Here is a 15467-nt window from a genome sequence, read left to right on the forward strand (position 1 = left end):
GGAAACTGTGGGGAAAATGAAAATAGTTGAAACTGCTCATTTTGCCTAAATATTGTTCCAAAATAGAAAGTGGTTTATAGATTATTGCACAATAAATATGTCCACAATCAAAAGAAAACATCAATACAAATAGTATAAAAATGTTATTTTGTCAATAAAACGTCCCCTTTGGAAGTGCACTTTTGACTTGTATTGATCGGTATGGATTTGGTAAAATTGTAGAAGGTTGCAGCTGTGTTTTTACTGACCTGTTTTCTGTCTCTCTTTAGTCTGTAAGAGTTGCATTGTCCACCACTTTGAAGAAAGCAACGATTGCCCCAAATGTGGGAACCAAGTCCATGAAACCAATCCGTTAGAAATGCTAAGGTAAGACGTAAACACGGGGCACACGCATTAAAGGGACTTCATGGTGTTAAGTACAGGAGTCAAAATGGAGTTCACTGATCAAACCGTTTTTTTCCTGCGGTTATTTCATGTTGCCAGACTTTTTTTGTTTAGTTAAAACAGCAATGGTGAAAATGTTCACTAGCAACATTAACCAGAGGCATAAAATATATGTATCAGTGTGCTGCTATTTTTTTTAGCTTTGTACATATTTTTGTCTCGCGTGTCTGCTTGATCATATTTTGAGGTTGCCGAAGGCTACCACCTATGTAAATAAGCTGATGTGCAGGTTTCCTGTCTGATTTTTGGAAGAGGACTAACATCTATTTTAATTGCATCATGTGTTTATGTGGCTATTACCTCCATTAACTGCAGAAAGACTGGGCTGTATTGTAGTAGCCATAGATGTGGGTTCCATGTTTAGTGTTATATACAGTATGTACTTATTTTGATTAAAGCAGCAGACCAGCCACGATTGTAAATGTATTTTTGCACATCATTTGAACCGCTCTATTTTCAGCTCTGGTTACAGATTTCTGTGGCGGTGCTGCCTCATGGAAGATCCAACATGGCAGCAACCGATGTTGACCAATAGGAAGCTGCCACCAATGATGGTAGCAGCTTCCTATCGACCGACAAGATTTGGTTGCCATATTTAATTCATGGCAGGTGCTTTAAATCGGCATTGCAATCTGTAACCATCTCGGAAACCGGAGGGCGGAGGGGGGGGGGGGGGTCACCCAGGGGGAGGGGGTCCCCCAGAGCGGAAAATACTGCATGCTGGCATTGCTGCTTAAACTCTTGCAGCCAAGTAGGGTGGCAATCCATTGCTGTTGAGATTCAGAAGCGTGAAGAAGTATAGTTTCCACAGTGCACGACTTTTACTCCATACAGGGGGTAGCAAGCCGCTAATTGCAGATTTGCCAGGATTGTCAGGGTGACAGACAAAGTAGAAACCGATTTTAATCTCCGGCTTTTGCATTGAAGCATTTTAAATATATTTTGCTTCAAACTGGTTTGCTTTAGATGTGCCGCAAGCAATTTATTTCCTCCTGATGATATTATCCATAGCCGGGGCGGCCAACTCCAGTCCTCAAGGGCCACCAACAGGTCTTCAGGATAGCCCTGCTTCAGCACAGGGGCTGCAGTCAAACTGAGCCACCGATTGAGCCACTTGTGCTGAAGCAGGGATATCCTGACCGGTTGGGAGCCCTTGAGGACTGGAGTCGCCCACCGCTGATCTGTAGGTATTAAAAGGCCACCTTGCTTTATCACCTGTGTAGCTATTTCGTCCTGTGGGGTGATAGATAGATCATAGTCCTATAGAATAGAAAGCACTGAGTTATTGAGTTACGAAAGTTACTCACCTATCAGTGACCCGTAACGGGACACTTATTATGTTTTGTTTTTATTACTACACTTAATAACATCATTTTACATCTTCTTTTTTTTTTAAATAGCTCTACTACTTAAACTATGTTTTTTTGCTTCCAGCAAATAAGGCATTTGTAGAATGGATGGGTTATAGCTGTGACTTTGGGCTGTACGCAGCTTAGATGTTATTTTGATGTAATGGCAAATGATGATTGCTTGGTTTTTGGTCTCCTGTTGCTCTTCAACATGGTGCAGCCCACAAGGTTAAGGAGAGAAGACCTACTTAGCCAATCGGTAACACCGGTTTTGCCCGATTACAGGCAAGTTTTTGTCAAAGTTACGTTGAAAAGTACATACTCTCCTTATAATCGGTCCCCGCCCACTTTGCGAGCCAACCAGCAGTCGGATGCATGAGGTAGGAGGGTGAAACGGAAGAAGCTCCACTTTGTGGGCTTGAAGGAGCATGTTGCTTGTGGCAGGATGCTCAAACCGAGACACATACACACACACACACGTGTGTGTAAACTGTTTTCTTACCAGCAGCTACTGAAATTATGGAGTCGTCTTATATTCAGGGTCGCCCCGTAATTAGTCAGATATGGTAGTTTATTTTTTTCATCTGCACCAATATATATTTTTTTGTTCAACTGCAATAATATTTACATTTACATTGAAGTGCGCTTCAGCATTAAACAAATGTAAATAGTTTGTCAAACGATACCTATCTTTGGCATTTTCTTCATAGAGATGAACTAATCGAGAGTTTAGGCAGTTTGGCTTATATACAAGAGGGAAACCTAGAATGTAATATTTATATTATTATAAATGATTATGCACGTGTTTGTACTGTATACTACCCACAAAATGTAATAAAATACAGTACTTCTAAACAGATGTGGTTCCTTGTGCGATATTTTCTCATGCACATAAGATCTTGATCTCCAGAATCACGGGAAGACAATGATTTCCAGATCTTGAAACTGGACAGAGCTTTCAGCTACCGTGTGAAATCAAGCAGAGATTCATAACCTGCCAACAGCTTTGTCTTCTTGTCTACATGTAGCTGAAGTGAGGAAGGCTTTGTTTGCTGTTTGTTCCTGCTATTGATGTGAAGATTAGTTGCAGAAATCTGCCTACTTTCATAGAGGTACTGTACAGTTCAAGTATTTTGAATGATGGCCTATCTTTGTCTTTGAAGCATAATGCGTTACTAAATGAAGGGCTAACCAGCTTGATATTTATGTTGTCATTCTTTGAGTTTTGGTAGTGTGTTCTTGCTGTACAGGTATATTGAAAGTAATACAGCTCAACTATGGATGTTTCTTGTCACAAAGTAGTGAATTTGGATGGAGATTATGAGCTCACTCTACATGTATTTTTTTAAAATATATATTTTGATCATTGGGTTTTCTATGCATCTTCATACACATTTCTTATTATACTCTACTTCAATATCATTATATCAAATATCCATCTTCCATTTTCCTTGTCTTTGTTTTCACCTTTAACTAATAAGCCGACGCAGATCATGAAACATTTTTACCACGCGTTGTATTTTGAGTTGTTGAATTTCTTTACGTTGTCAAACATTTTTGGCCACATTGAGTAAGCGGTGCCTTTCCAAAAGACACTTCCTGGTTCTGGAAGTGAATGTGTCCTTTGGTACAGGGAAGTGTCTTGTGAAAGCCCCACTTGGTGAATATGAACCTTTATGTCTTTTATACATTCATGGTTAGACTTTGTAGAATCAATGGATTGTTCAGGCACTATACAACTGAAAAGTTCCTGTCATCTAGTGTGTGGCTCAGTATTTCTCTACATCCCCTGCATCTCCGTATTTAGCAGGTCTATTGCAAGCTCCTTAATTACAGTGTGAAATAATCGCATGTGGTTAGCTATTCATTTGTATTTATTTTTTTACTTTTAGGATCATATTACTTTAGGTATTCTTTGTAAAATGTCGAATTGTAGTTGCTTTTCAGCAGCGGTCACAGTCTTTGTGACTTAATTTCGTTGGCTGGTAACTCTTGGGTATTTTCTTCTCTTGTTCTCAAGCTCCAGTGACTGAATAAAAGGTCATAACTTTCACCATTCTCACACCCATGTAAGCTCATGGACAGACAGGTATTCGCGGTTAGGTTTATGAAATTAGACCACGGCCCAGGTGTACTAAGCAGAGATCTTCCATAAGACACCCTCAGGAATCAGAAGGCACGGTGGAGCCCATTCACTTGAATAGGCCGTAATGTGTTTTATGGAATAGCCCTGCTTGGTATAATCCAGTTATTGCTTGACACAAAAGAATAGGAACCATATTTACTAAGTGGTGCTAAGCCATAGTAAGACTCCTCACAGTAAGTTAACTTCTGGCTTGTCACTGCTTTGTAAATACAGTATGGACAATATCTGCCTTATTTTATTTAAGCAGATCTTCTGTCTTGCATGTGATCGTCCTGTAGGTCACATGCAAGGTTACTCTATATCAAAACAGTGTTCAGGGTTTACACTGATGTAACAAACGTCACCAGTCTTGGAAAGAGATTAGTAGGACAATTCTCCACTTGTACCTCACATTCCAGTTATGATTTGAACTTTACAGAGTGATCTGCTGAAGTATAACTGCAACATGATGTTATAATTGTAATATAATTCTATATTTAAAAACAAGTACATTATTATTCAGTTTCTTGTATTTATAGGCAAACAGCGATATTTCTTTAGAACGGCTGAATAGTGCTAATGTCTAAAGGCACTGAGATGAAGACCATATGTTGTTAATGCAATTGAATATTACTATTTATTTATAGAATGCTGTTATTTAGTTAGCATTTAGTCACTATTTTGCGTGTCGAAGGGTGAAAGATATCATCGGTTTTGTAGGAAGATATAAACAAAATAAATTGTATTGTATGTTATGCATCTTATAATATAAAAACATGTCCAGTCATATCTCTTGTGAATTTATTGTGAATTTACACGGTTGATCTGCTGACTTTTATTAAGCTTGTTTGTGATTTTAGTACGTTATAATTATTGCGTTAAAAAAAACGACATAGAAAAGCCCAGACTTGCAAACGAAAACATGTTTCTTTTAAAACTTTTTTTTTAGATAAACTGCTTAATATTTGTAAAGTTTCCCTCTTACAGTACGTAACTGCTAGTTTCATGTGGATTTATAAAACTCCTATGCCCCATACTCTTCTTGTGCCTTGTTCTCAGATACACGAAGCTCCATTAGGCGATGTAGCGTAACACACGTAGGTTGTTTTTACATATAATTAACTTTGTGGATATACATTAAACTCAGGAAAAATAACATTCACTACTAATTTAGGTAACATCCAGTTATTTGGCCTGATTTTAACAGAGCTCGGTGCATCTGGGCCTTTCATTTGAACACCTTACTTCGATAAGTGCATTAATGCTTTTTAAGTGCCATTTTCAAGCGATATTGCATGTGTAGCTAGTCACAAAGCTTCGATAACATGGCAATATCGCACTAAAATGGCTTTTTAACGAGCTGTAACACTGGCTAGAAGAAGTACTGCGGTAGTTGAAAAAATGGCCAAAGTCGCATTTTTTTATGCCAGAAACTGCTATTCACTAAACTCTGAGGTGCAGATCGCTCAATAAATACTTGCTTTCTTTTCTCGCAATATAAAGGGTGGCGAGATATTGGAATCGCCATTTTCATATGACGGAGTTTAATTTATTTTTTACTGCAAAGGATTGAATTCTGGGGTCTCCGGGGCTGACCCGCATTCATTTCAGTTCTGGAGACCCCCGGATTCAATCCTAGGTAATAAAATAAAATTACATCCAGCTTCATTACCTAGGCGGCTAACCGCTAAGGTAATGAAAGGGTAAAATGACAGGAACGGCTTTGTTGTTGGTAGAAGGGGTGGATGAAGGTGGTAGTTGCCCCAGGGTGGGTGTTTAGGTCCACGGGAGGGTTGCATTAGGAGTTAACCCCTTTATTACCATAGCAGTTACAACCACTAAGGTAAGGAAGGGGTTAACCCCTCCCGCTACTCTCCCGCAAAGCCTAAACACCCACCCCGGGGCAACTACACCCTTCACCCACCCCCTCTACCCCCAACAAACCAGGTACTCTGGCTTAACCCCTTCCTTGCCTTAGTGGCTAGCCGCTTAGGCCGCGCTTATAGTGCTGGCGACGCGACCAATGACGTCGCCACTGGCGAAAGTTGTAATTTGATTTTTAGCGACGTCGCTGGTGACAAGGCCAGTGACGTCACTAAAAGGGGCGGGCCGCACAATTTGATTGGTTTAGACAGTCATGTGGCGACTGTCTCTAAAAAAAATAAAATTTGCCTGGCTTCAAAATTTTTGGTCTCTCCGTCGCCGTCGCGCTAACTATAAGCGCTAGCGACGGAGTCAATGTATTTGTTTCGGAGCGACGTCGCGTCGCTGTCACAAGGCACTATAAGCGCAGCATTAGGTAATGAAGCTGTTTTTATTTATTTAATAACACCGTATTGAAGCAGGGGGTCTCCAGAGCTGAACCGCATTACTTTCAGCCTTCGGGGGCCCCCTGCTTCCCGAGTCACAGGCCCCGGAATGAGGTGCCGGTATCCCCGCATATTTTAAATGTCCCATTCACATGACGCGGCGTTTTAAACAATGCAGGGAGATACCGGCACCCCAGCCTGTAACTCGGGAAGCAGGGGTTCCCTGAGGCTGAAATTAATGCAGCTCCGGAGACCCCCTGCTTCAATACTGTGTTTATTCAAATTTGAATTAAAACTGCGCGATCTCCTGTAAGCTGTACACAGCGAGGCCGCGTCTCTCTCTGCAGCTCTCTTCGCGCTGCTCTTCCAGACTGCTGGAGCGACGTCGCTCATCAAGCAAACATAAAGTCTTGCCATTTTGCATTTTTTTTAGCGCACAATAAAAGTCTTGTGATTTTTTTTGGTGAATACAGTTTTGACACAAATTTCTTATAGTACGATAAGAACATGCGAACCCGCTCTGTAATGCACTGAACTTATCGACGTTTAGTGAATAGGCTCTGAATTTCCAAACACAGTACTGTAAATGGCCCTCACGTATGTGAGCCTACTACTGAGATGAAACTCCTCAAGGGTGACAGAGGCATATATATATATATATATATATATATATATATATATATATATATATATATATATATAAACAGTTTGCGGTGCATGTCCTATACCAATAGTAAGAGAAAAGTAATCCACAGACACAAGACGGCACACAAAGGTAAGTAAGAAAACTTGTATTCAAAAATAAATATAATATGCTGGAGTGGATTACTTCTTTCTCTCTCTCTTTCTCGCTCTCGCGCGCTCTCTCTCTCTATATATATATCTACACACACGTGCGCACGCTGAGTCCACGCTGCCGCTGAGCTCGCTCATGCTTGGAGAGCGGTGATGTCACCAAGCATGAGCGATCGCTGTCCTGCAACATTTTTAGAGCAGGAGCGGGGGGCGTGGCTATTATGGGAGGGGGGGTGTCATTGGCTGTATAGAGGAGTGGTCCCACCACACCACTCTGTTTGCCCCCACACCACTCCTTATGCCCCCCCCAACCCAGCAGCAGCCCGTTTGCCCCCCCACCCCAGCAGCAGCCCGTTTGCCCCCCCACCCCAGCAGCAGCCCGTTTGCCGCCACCCCCCACCCCAGCAGCCCGTTTGCCCCCCCACCCCAGCAGCAGCCCGTTTGCCGCCACCCCCCACCCCAGCAGCCTGTTTGCCCCCCCACCCCAGCAGCAGCCCGTTTGCCTCCACCCCCAACCCCAGCAGCAGCCTGTTTGCCCCCCCACCCCAGCAGCAGCCCGTTTGACCCCCCCACCCCAGCAGCAGCCCGTTTGCCCCCCCCACCCCAGCAGCAGCCCGTTTGCCCCCCCACCCCAGCAGCAGCCCGTTTGCCCCCACCCCAGCAGCAGCCCGTTTGCGCCCCCCCCCCATCCCCCAGCAGCAGCCCGTTTGCCCCCCCCACCCCAGCAGCAGCAGTAGTAGTCACTTCTCTGCTCCCTCTCGGCTAAAAATTTCATGTTGTGTTTTCTGACAGTAAAACACACCCTCTCTTCCCATTGGTCAGAGCAGGGTCATGTGACCCTGCTCTCAGCACGAAAGTATCTCTCCCCCAAGCACAACGCTTGGGAGAGCGTGTGTGCACGCGCACAGCGGGAGAGGGGATGTCACGATCAACATTACAGAAGGTAAGCGCGCCAAGCGCATAGCGAGCTCAACACCAGCGGGGACTCAGCCTAAGCAGTGCTATGCCATAAGACACTTTACGTCCCATTCATTTGAAGGCGTTCTATGGCATAGCACCGCTGTGGCACACTTCTAGTCACCAGATCAAGTCATCATCTTTGTAAAACTGTTCAACATTAGTGACGTGTGGTGATCTTGTTTATCCAATCTGTCTTGTAATTTGCAAACTTTCCACGGATTGTTTCTGTGTTTTCTCATTACTGGCAGATGAATTTTGTGACCACTGGGTGTAGCAGTCGGAGGGGGCTGAATCATTTCCTTAGAGTTAACATTGAATTCGTGCTGACACATATGACCCATTCCAGATCCCTTTCATGTTCTGTAGGACTGTGCACTACAAAAAAAACATCTCGTCTACCGAGAAGATCAGGAAATGAAGCAGTTTACCAATAGTCTCAGCAGCAAATATATATCTAAGTGAAACGTTTGTGATTATTCTACACCAGTACAGTAGTTTGGACTTCACTAATGTACTGTAGGCTTCAGTGATTTGATAAATTGTACACGTTTGGATATTCTTTGTAAATTTTGCAACTAATAAAAATAGACTGTTAAGACATGACTTGTAAAGAACCAATAAAGTAAACATTTACCTGACGGGAACATGCTAAAATAACGCACAGTAACCTCCCTCCTGGAGTTCTACAACAGAGAAAAGAGCACAAGGACAGTGAGAACTCTGCAGCTGGGCTTCTGGTACAGGAGCTCTGTCTCATGGTCTGTCGGTAATGAGTTGAGTTGCATTCATGTGGAGTTTGGATATTTCGGTTGCCATTTGTCTTGTAGCTAGTTATTTTTAATAAGTTATATATGTGATTAAGTACTGTAATACACTATATATATATACAGTGGTTGACAAATCACCAAAAAATCTACTCGCCACCTAGTACCAAACGTGTGCTGCTTGGGCCAATATTTACTCGCCCGGGGGTTAAATCCACTCGCCCGGGGCGAGCAAATGTATAGGTTTGTCGAACACTGTATATATATATATATATATATATATATATATATATATAATGTTAGACTATTTTAGCATATTATGTTCTGCATATTGTATATTCGACATAGCATCAATAGCAATCACACAGAAAAGAGGGGCAAAATATATTTTCTGTGTATGTTATTACTGTATATTTAACAAGTATTCGTTTTACAGCAATAAATAAATACCGCCATAAATACCAAACGCAAGTTTGTTTGCACAATTAGAGTCTTTAAGGTTTTGTTACGGAAAATACGCTAATTTACAAATTGTAAAGCAAGTGTCAACTCTCTTAGAGGAATGAAATGCACATTTAATCTTAAACTGCAGAGATTACCCTCATACTCCATACCCTACAGAGATTATCTTCATACTCCATACCTCACAGAGATTATCCTCATACTCCATACCCTGCAGAGATTATCTTCATACTCCATACCTCACAGAGATTATCCTCATACTCCATACCCTGCAGAGATTATCCTCATACTCCATACCCCGCAGATATTATCCTCATACTCCATACCCTGCAGAGACTATCCCCATACTCCATACCCTGCAGAGATTATCCTCATACTCCATACCCTGCAGAGATTATCCTCATACTCCATACCCTGCAGAGATTATCCTCATACTCCATACCCTACAGAGATTATCTTCATACTCCATACCCTGCAGAGATTATCCTCATACTCCATACCCTGCAGAGATTATCCTCATACTCCATACCCTACAGAGATTATCTTCATACTCCATACCCTGCAGAGATTATCCTCATACTCCATACCCTGCAGAGATTATCCTCATACTCCATACCCTACAGAGATTATCTTCATACTCCATACCTCACAGAGATTATCCTCATACTCCATACCTCACAGAGATTATCCTCATACTCCATACCCTGCAGAGACTATCCCCATACTCCATACCCTGCAGAGATTATCCTCATACTCCATACCCTGCAGAGATTATCCTCATACTCCATACCCTGCAGAGATTATCCTCATACTCCATACCCTGCAGAGATTATCCTCATACTCCATACCCTGCAGAGATTATCCTCATACTCCATACCCTGCAGAGATTATCCTCATACTCCATACCCTGCAGAGATTATCCTCATACTCCATACCCTGCAGAGATTATCCTCATACTCCATACCCTGCAGAGACTATCCTCATTCTCCATACCCTGCAGAGATTATCCTCATACTCCATACCCTGCAGAGATTATCCTCATACAGTACTCCATACCCTGCAGAGACTATCCTCATACTCCATACCCTGCAGAGATTATCCTCATACTCCACACCCTGCAGAGACTATCCTCATTCTCCATACCCTGCAGAGATTATCCTCATACTCCATACCCTGCAGAGATTATCCTCATACTCCATACCCTGCAGAGATTATCCTCATACTCCATACCCTGCAGAGACTATCCTCATACTCCATACCCTGCAGAGATTATCCTCATACTCCATACCCTGCAGAGATGATCCTCATACTCCATACCCTGCAGAGATTATCCTCATACTCCATACCCTGCAGAGATTATCCTCATACTCCATACCCTGCAGAGATTATCCCCATACTCCATACCCTGCAGAGATTATCCTCATACTCTACACCCCGCAGAGATTAACCTCATACTCCATACCCTGCAGAGATTATCCCCATACTCCATACCCTGCAGAGATGATCCTCATACTCCATACCCTGCAGAGATTATCCTCATACTCCATACCCTGCAGAGATTATCCCCATACTCCATACCCTGCAGAGATTATCCTCATACTCTACACCCCGCAGAGATTATCCTCATACTCCATACCCTGCAGAGATGATCCTCATACTCCATACCCTGCAGAGATTATCCCCATACTCCATACCCTGCAGAGATTATCCCCATACTCCATACCCTGCAGAGATTATCCCCATACTCCATACCCCGCAGAGATTATCCCCATACTCCATACCCTGCAGAGATTATCCTCATACTCCATACCCTGCAGAGACTATCCTCATACTCCATACCCTGCAGAGATTATCCTCATACTGTACACCCCGCAGAGATTATCCCCATACTCCATACCCTGCAGAGATGATCCTCATACTCCATACCCTGCAGAGATTATCCCCATACTCCATACCCTGCAGAGATTATCCCCATACTCCATACCCTGCAGAGATTATCCCCATACTCCATACCCTGCAGAGATTATCCCCATACTCCATACCCTGCAGAGTTTATCCCCATACTCCATACCCTGCAGAGATTATCCCCATACTCCATACCCTGCAGAGATTAACCTCATACTCCATACCCTGCAGAGATTACCCTCATATTCCATACCCTGCAGAGAGTATCCTCATACTCTATACCCTGCAGAGATTACCCTCATACTCCATACCCTGCAGAGACTATCCTCATACTCCATACCCTGCAGAGACTATCCTCATACTCCATACCCTGCTGAGATTATCCTCATACTCCATACCCTGCAGATATTATCCTCATACTCCATACCCTGCAGAGACTATCCTCATACTCCATTCCTTGCAGAGATTATCCTCATACTCCATACCCTGCAGAGATGATCCTCATACTTCATACCCTGCAGAGATTATCCCCATACTCCATACCCTGCAGAAATTATCCCCATACTCCATACCCCGCAGAGATTATCCGCATACTCCACACCCCGCAGAGATTATCCTCATACTCCATACCCCGCAGAGATTATCCCCATACTCCATACCCTGCAGAGATTATCCCCATACTCCATACCCTGCAGAGATTATCCCCATACTCCATACCCTGCAGAGATTATCCCCATACTCCATACCCTGCAGAGATTATCCTCATACTCCATACCCTGCAGAGATTAACCTCATACTCCATACCCTGCAGAGATTACCCTCATACTCCATACCCTGCAGAGAGTATCCTCATACTCCATACCCTGCAGAGATTACCCTCATACTCCATACCCTGCAGAGACTATCCTCATTCTCCATACCCTGCTGAGATTAACCTCATACTCCATACCCTGCAGATATTATCCTCATACTCCATACCCTGCAGAGATTATCCTATCCTCATACTCCATACCCTGCAGAGATTAACCTCATACTCCATACCCTGCAGAGATTATCCTCATACTCCATACCCTGCAGAGATTATCCTCATACTCCATACCCGCAGAGATTATCCTCATACTCCACACCCTGCAGAGATTATCCTCATACTCCATACCCCGCAGAGATTATCCTCATACTCCATACCCTGCAGAGATTATCCTCATACTCCACACCCTGCAGAGATTATCCTCATACTCCATACCCTGCAGAGATTATCCTCACACTCCATACCCTGCAGAGACTATCCTCATTCTCCATACCCTGCTGAGATTATCCTCATACTCCATACCCTGCAGAGATTATCCTCATACTCCATACCCTGCAGAGATTATCCTCATACTCCACACCCTGCAGAGATTATCCTCATACTCCATACCCTGCAGAGATTATCCTCATACTCCATACCCTGCAGAGATTATCCTCATACTCCATACCCGCAGAGATTATCCTCATACTCCACACCCTGCAGAGATTATCCTCATACTCCATACCCTGCAGAGATTATCCTCATACTCCATACCCTGCAGAGATTATCCTCATACTCCATACCCTGCAGAGATTATCCTCATACTCCATACCCTGCAGAGATTATCCTCATACTCCATACCCTGCAGAGATTATCCTCATACTCCATACCCTGCAGAGATTATCCTCATACTCCATACCGTGCAGAGATTATCCTCATACTCCATACCCTGCAGATTATCCTCATACTCCATACCCTGCAGAGATTATCCTCATACTCCATACCCCACAGAGATTATCCTCATACTCCATACCCTGCAGAGATTATCCTCATACTCCACACCCTGCAGAGATTATCCTCAGGCTCCATACCCTGCAGAGATTATACTCATACACCATACCCTGCAGAGATTACCCTCATACTCCATACCCTGCAGAGATTATCCTCATACTCCACACCCTGCAGAGATTATCTGATGTATGATATGAGTAAGCAGTTAGGTTGTACACTGTAAAGATGTACCAGTGGCCCATAACTATTTAGTGGTGCTCTGCCAGGAGACCTCGTAAGGCCCATTCAATAGAATGTGTCAGAAGGCGCCTCGTGGCGCAGTGCCGCTTAGTGGATGTGGGCCAGTATCTTTGAACTACAGCAGTGTAGAGATTGTGTGTCTCAGACCAGTTATGTATGTATGGCCTAAAATGCTTTCATTTAAAGGAAGAACCTAACTTATTCATTATAGCTTTGTGTGTTTTTTTTTTTTAATAAAGGTTAGACAATACGCTGGAAGAAATCATATTTAAATTGGTACCTGGATTAAGAGAAGGTATGTTTTGTGTGTGTGTGTGTGTGTGTGTGTGTGTGTGTGTGTGTGTGTGTGTGTGTGTGTGTGTGTGTGTGTGCATGATGAGTAGTAGTTTGTATATATGTTTCTCTCTGTATTAACAAAGCTTCTATTTTTTGTTACTTAGAAGAGCAGGACCGAGAAACACAATTCTGGAAGAGGAACAGACCTCAAGAAAATGGAGAAGGTGATTTTTGTTATTTGTATTTACTTTTCAAGTTTTGCTTTATAAGGAGAGTGTGAAACTGGGGCGCTCCCTAAAATGAGTGGCTAATAGTTATTAGACGCCTATGGACATAAAAAACTGTATCATAAATAATAAAAAATTGTAAAAAATTGTATACTGGCCCTTTGTTGGTTTTGCTGCTGCTTGACCTTGAAGAAGACAAATCCCAAGTTCTTATGGTTGCAATTGGAGTATGATGGTGGTCAGCGCAAACTCGTGGAACTCAAGATAATGGTGGAAAATGAGACAAATCGCAGTATTAGTGCATGAAATCAGTGTAAAATAGGGAGGGAAGGGGGGGGCAGGGAGCAGGGGAGGGAGAGGGAGGGGCAGTGGTGAATGACACTAGATAATACAATAATTGAAACATAAAATATAAGTTTCAACGACTCACACGGGCTTGTGTGAGACTTCACCCTCAGCGATGGATGTGGTGGGTAAATAAAAACTCCTAAAGCGGAGAAATAATAGAAAAAACTCACACGGCCATATGTGAGTTTGTTCCCTCAGTGGGTGTTGTCAGCACACTAAACCAAAGGATGGGCAAAGTCTGAATTAGTCGCTGATAAAGTTTTATTTGTAACAGTATAAAAACGTATAAAAAAAACAGTCAACACACTCACAAATAAGTCGAAGCTTACTGCGAAACGCGTTGTTCCCTGCCGGAGCTCATTGAAAGAGGGACCCAGACAACCGCCAGACATCCGGTTTAGATTCTCTCTCCTGGTCCCACTGTCGGACGCGTCAGCGGGAGCGCAAGCGGAAGAAGAGGTCTTTCCGGATAGCCTCGCGGCTGATGCTGGGCAGTGTTATTTGTGTGAGTGTGTTCACTGTTTTTTTATACGTTTTTATACTGTTACAAATAAAACTTTATCAGCGACTAATTCAGACTTTGCCCATCCTTTGGTTTATGGGCGTCTGGGAGAGGAGCCACTCATGCACCATACCCATTGGGACTGAACACTAAGACGCATCTACACCATCTGAGTGTGCTGACAACACCCACTGAGGGAACAAACTCACATATGGCCGTGTGAGTTTTTTCTATTATTTCTCCGCTTTAGGAGTTTTTATTTACCCACCACATCCATCGCTGAGGGTGAAGTCTCACACAAGCCCGTGTGAGTCGTTGAAACTTATATTTTATGTTTCAATTATTGTATTATCTAGTGTCATTCACCACTACCCCTCCCTCCCCTGCCCCCCCCCCCCCATCCCTCCCTATTTTACACTGATTTCATGCACTAATACTGCGATTTGTCTCATTTTCCACCATTATCTTGAGTTCCACGAGTTTGCGCTGACCACCATCATACTCCATTTGCTCTATAAGGGAAAGTACCAGAACCTCGTCAAACTGCAGTATGAGCTTTTGGCTATTTTGGAAGTTTGGGTCCTTTACCCCGTTCAGTGCCAGAGGGTTCTGCCACCACCATGTCCACAGACCGTCCGGCGCTGACGGATCACATCACCACTCTTCTGAGCGATCACATCGCTTTCGGGTTCCAGCGGTAGCTCCTAAAAAATTAGCCAAAGGCCATGACGTACAGCGTCAACAAGGCACTGAAGGAGTTAAATGCCCACTACTATCCCATTCAGATTCTCTACTAACTAGCAGACGCAAAGAAAGTTATGGTGAGTAAAAAAATGACACAAACCCCATGTACAGTGCTGTACAGTGTACAGCAGATACAAATACCACTTATGAGCATATTCACGTATCAGACAGGTCCACAGCCCAGCTCCCCATTATCTCTTAGCATACAATGCCTCCACT

The 15467-nt window shown here is 43.2% G+C and overlaps 1 protein-coding gene across 2 annotated transcripts in view; it reads left to right on the forward strand.

The window, feature by feature from the left end:
* The window catches only part of PCGF5 (polycomb group ring finger 5), a 56635-nt gene that overhangs the window by 10652 nt on the left and 30516 nt on the right, over positions 1-15467 (forward strand). For both annotated transcript variants that reach the window (XM_075612857.1, XM_075612855.1), the window contains exons 3-5: positions 270-366; positions 13391-13446; positions 13592-13651. In XM_075612857.1, the coding sequence (XP_075468972.1) occupies positions 270-366; positions 13391-13446; positions 13592-13651 (213 nt within the window). The remainder of the gene's footprint in view (positions 1-269; positions 367-13390; positions 13447-13591; positions 13652-15467) is intronic.

The sequence above is a fragment of the Ascaphus truei genome, chromosome 8 (assembly GCF_040206685.1).
Source record: "Ascaphus truei isolate aAscTru1 chromosome 8, aAscTru1.hap1, whole genome shotgun sequence".
Lineage (NCBI taxonomy): Eukaryota > Metazoa > Chordata > Amphibia > Anura > Ascaphidae > Ascaphus > Ascaphus truei.